General features: G+C 35.9%; 1 protein-coding gene across 1 annotated transcript in view; it reads right to left on the bottom strand.

The window, feature by feature from the left end:
• Positions 1 to 972, bottom strand: part of LOC107711680 (histone-lysine N-methyltransferase 2C-like) — a 133,001-nt gene that overhangs the window by 47,416 nt on the left and 84,613 nt on the right. The window contains exon 19 of the mRNA XM_016516698.1: positions 261 to 442. Coding sequence (XP_016372184.1) covers positions 261 to 442 — 182 coding nt within the window. The remainder of the gene's footprint in view (positions 1 to 260; positions 443 to 972) is intronic.

The following is a 972-nucleotide window of genomic DNA, read 5'->3' as shown; positions in this document are numbered from 1 at the left end:
GTTGCTTTGTTTCTTCTCTTTAGGTGAGTAACACTGGTTTTGCTTTGTTTCACAGAACTAATCGTTGCCTGGGTTGCGTACATATGTGTGGGGCGGAGCTATCAAAATAGGGGCGAGACCCTCTTGGGGTAGGGGCATGTTTGTTTTGGTGATTTGAAATATCAACATTGGCTACCAGAAATCACTTACCCCACCTTTAAAAATAGATTAGAGAAATTTTCACGTTAATACATGTTTTGATTTTATGTGATGTGGAATACCATTTGCATTTCCAGCTCCCATTGGGCACGTTCTGCAGGGGCGGGTCTAAGCAGTAAGTGTGGTAGCTGATGTCACAATTGTCACAGAGCAGCAGGCGTCCGGGATCGCTGGCCTGACCGCACGCCTCACACACGGTACACTCCAAACACCGCCAGCCTTTACTCAGCACCACCTTAGTGATCTGACAACCAATGCATGTCAGTTAGCACATAAAGACAGAACTTTAAAAAAAACTAAAGAACACAGTAGTTTGTAGTAGCACAACAGCAGCTTTTTTCAAAAGCTTTTTTTTTTTTTTTGCTGTATCCTACTGACATTAATTGTAGGGACAAAAACAAAAAATTTAGACATTTTTCAAAATTACCATCTTTTGTCTTCCACAGAAAAAAAGAAAAAGAAATAGGGGTGAACTATCCCTTTAAGTAAGTAAATTGGTTCTGTCTTGACTGTAAAATCAAACAGACTAGGGTTATTACTGTTAACTAAAACAAACAAAAACTACTAAAACATTTCAGGTAATTGAAATAAAGCTGAAATAAAATAAAATACAACAAATATTAGATGAAAAACTTCATCTTCATATAATACATCTAAATGCTTCAACTTCTTCAACAGCTTCAAGCTGAAGCATTAAAATTACTAACTGGAAAACAATAAAAACTAAAACTGAACTAAAACTAATAAATTAAATCTAAACAGTAAAATATATAT

This window comes from Sinocyclocheilus rhinocerous, unplaced genomic scaffold (genome assembly GCF_001515625.1).
Source record: "Sinocyclocheilus rhinocerous isolate Xijiao unplaced genomic scaffold, SAMN03320098_v1.1 scaffold807, whole genome shotgun sequence".
NCBI lineage: Eukaryota > Metazoa > Chordata > Actinopteri > Cypriniformes > Cyprinidae > Sinocyclocheilus > Sinocyclocheilus rhinocerous.
This window is presented reverse-complemented; position numbering and strand designations above follow the sequence as displayed.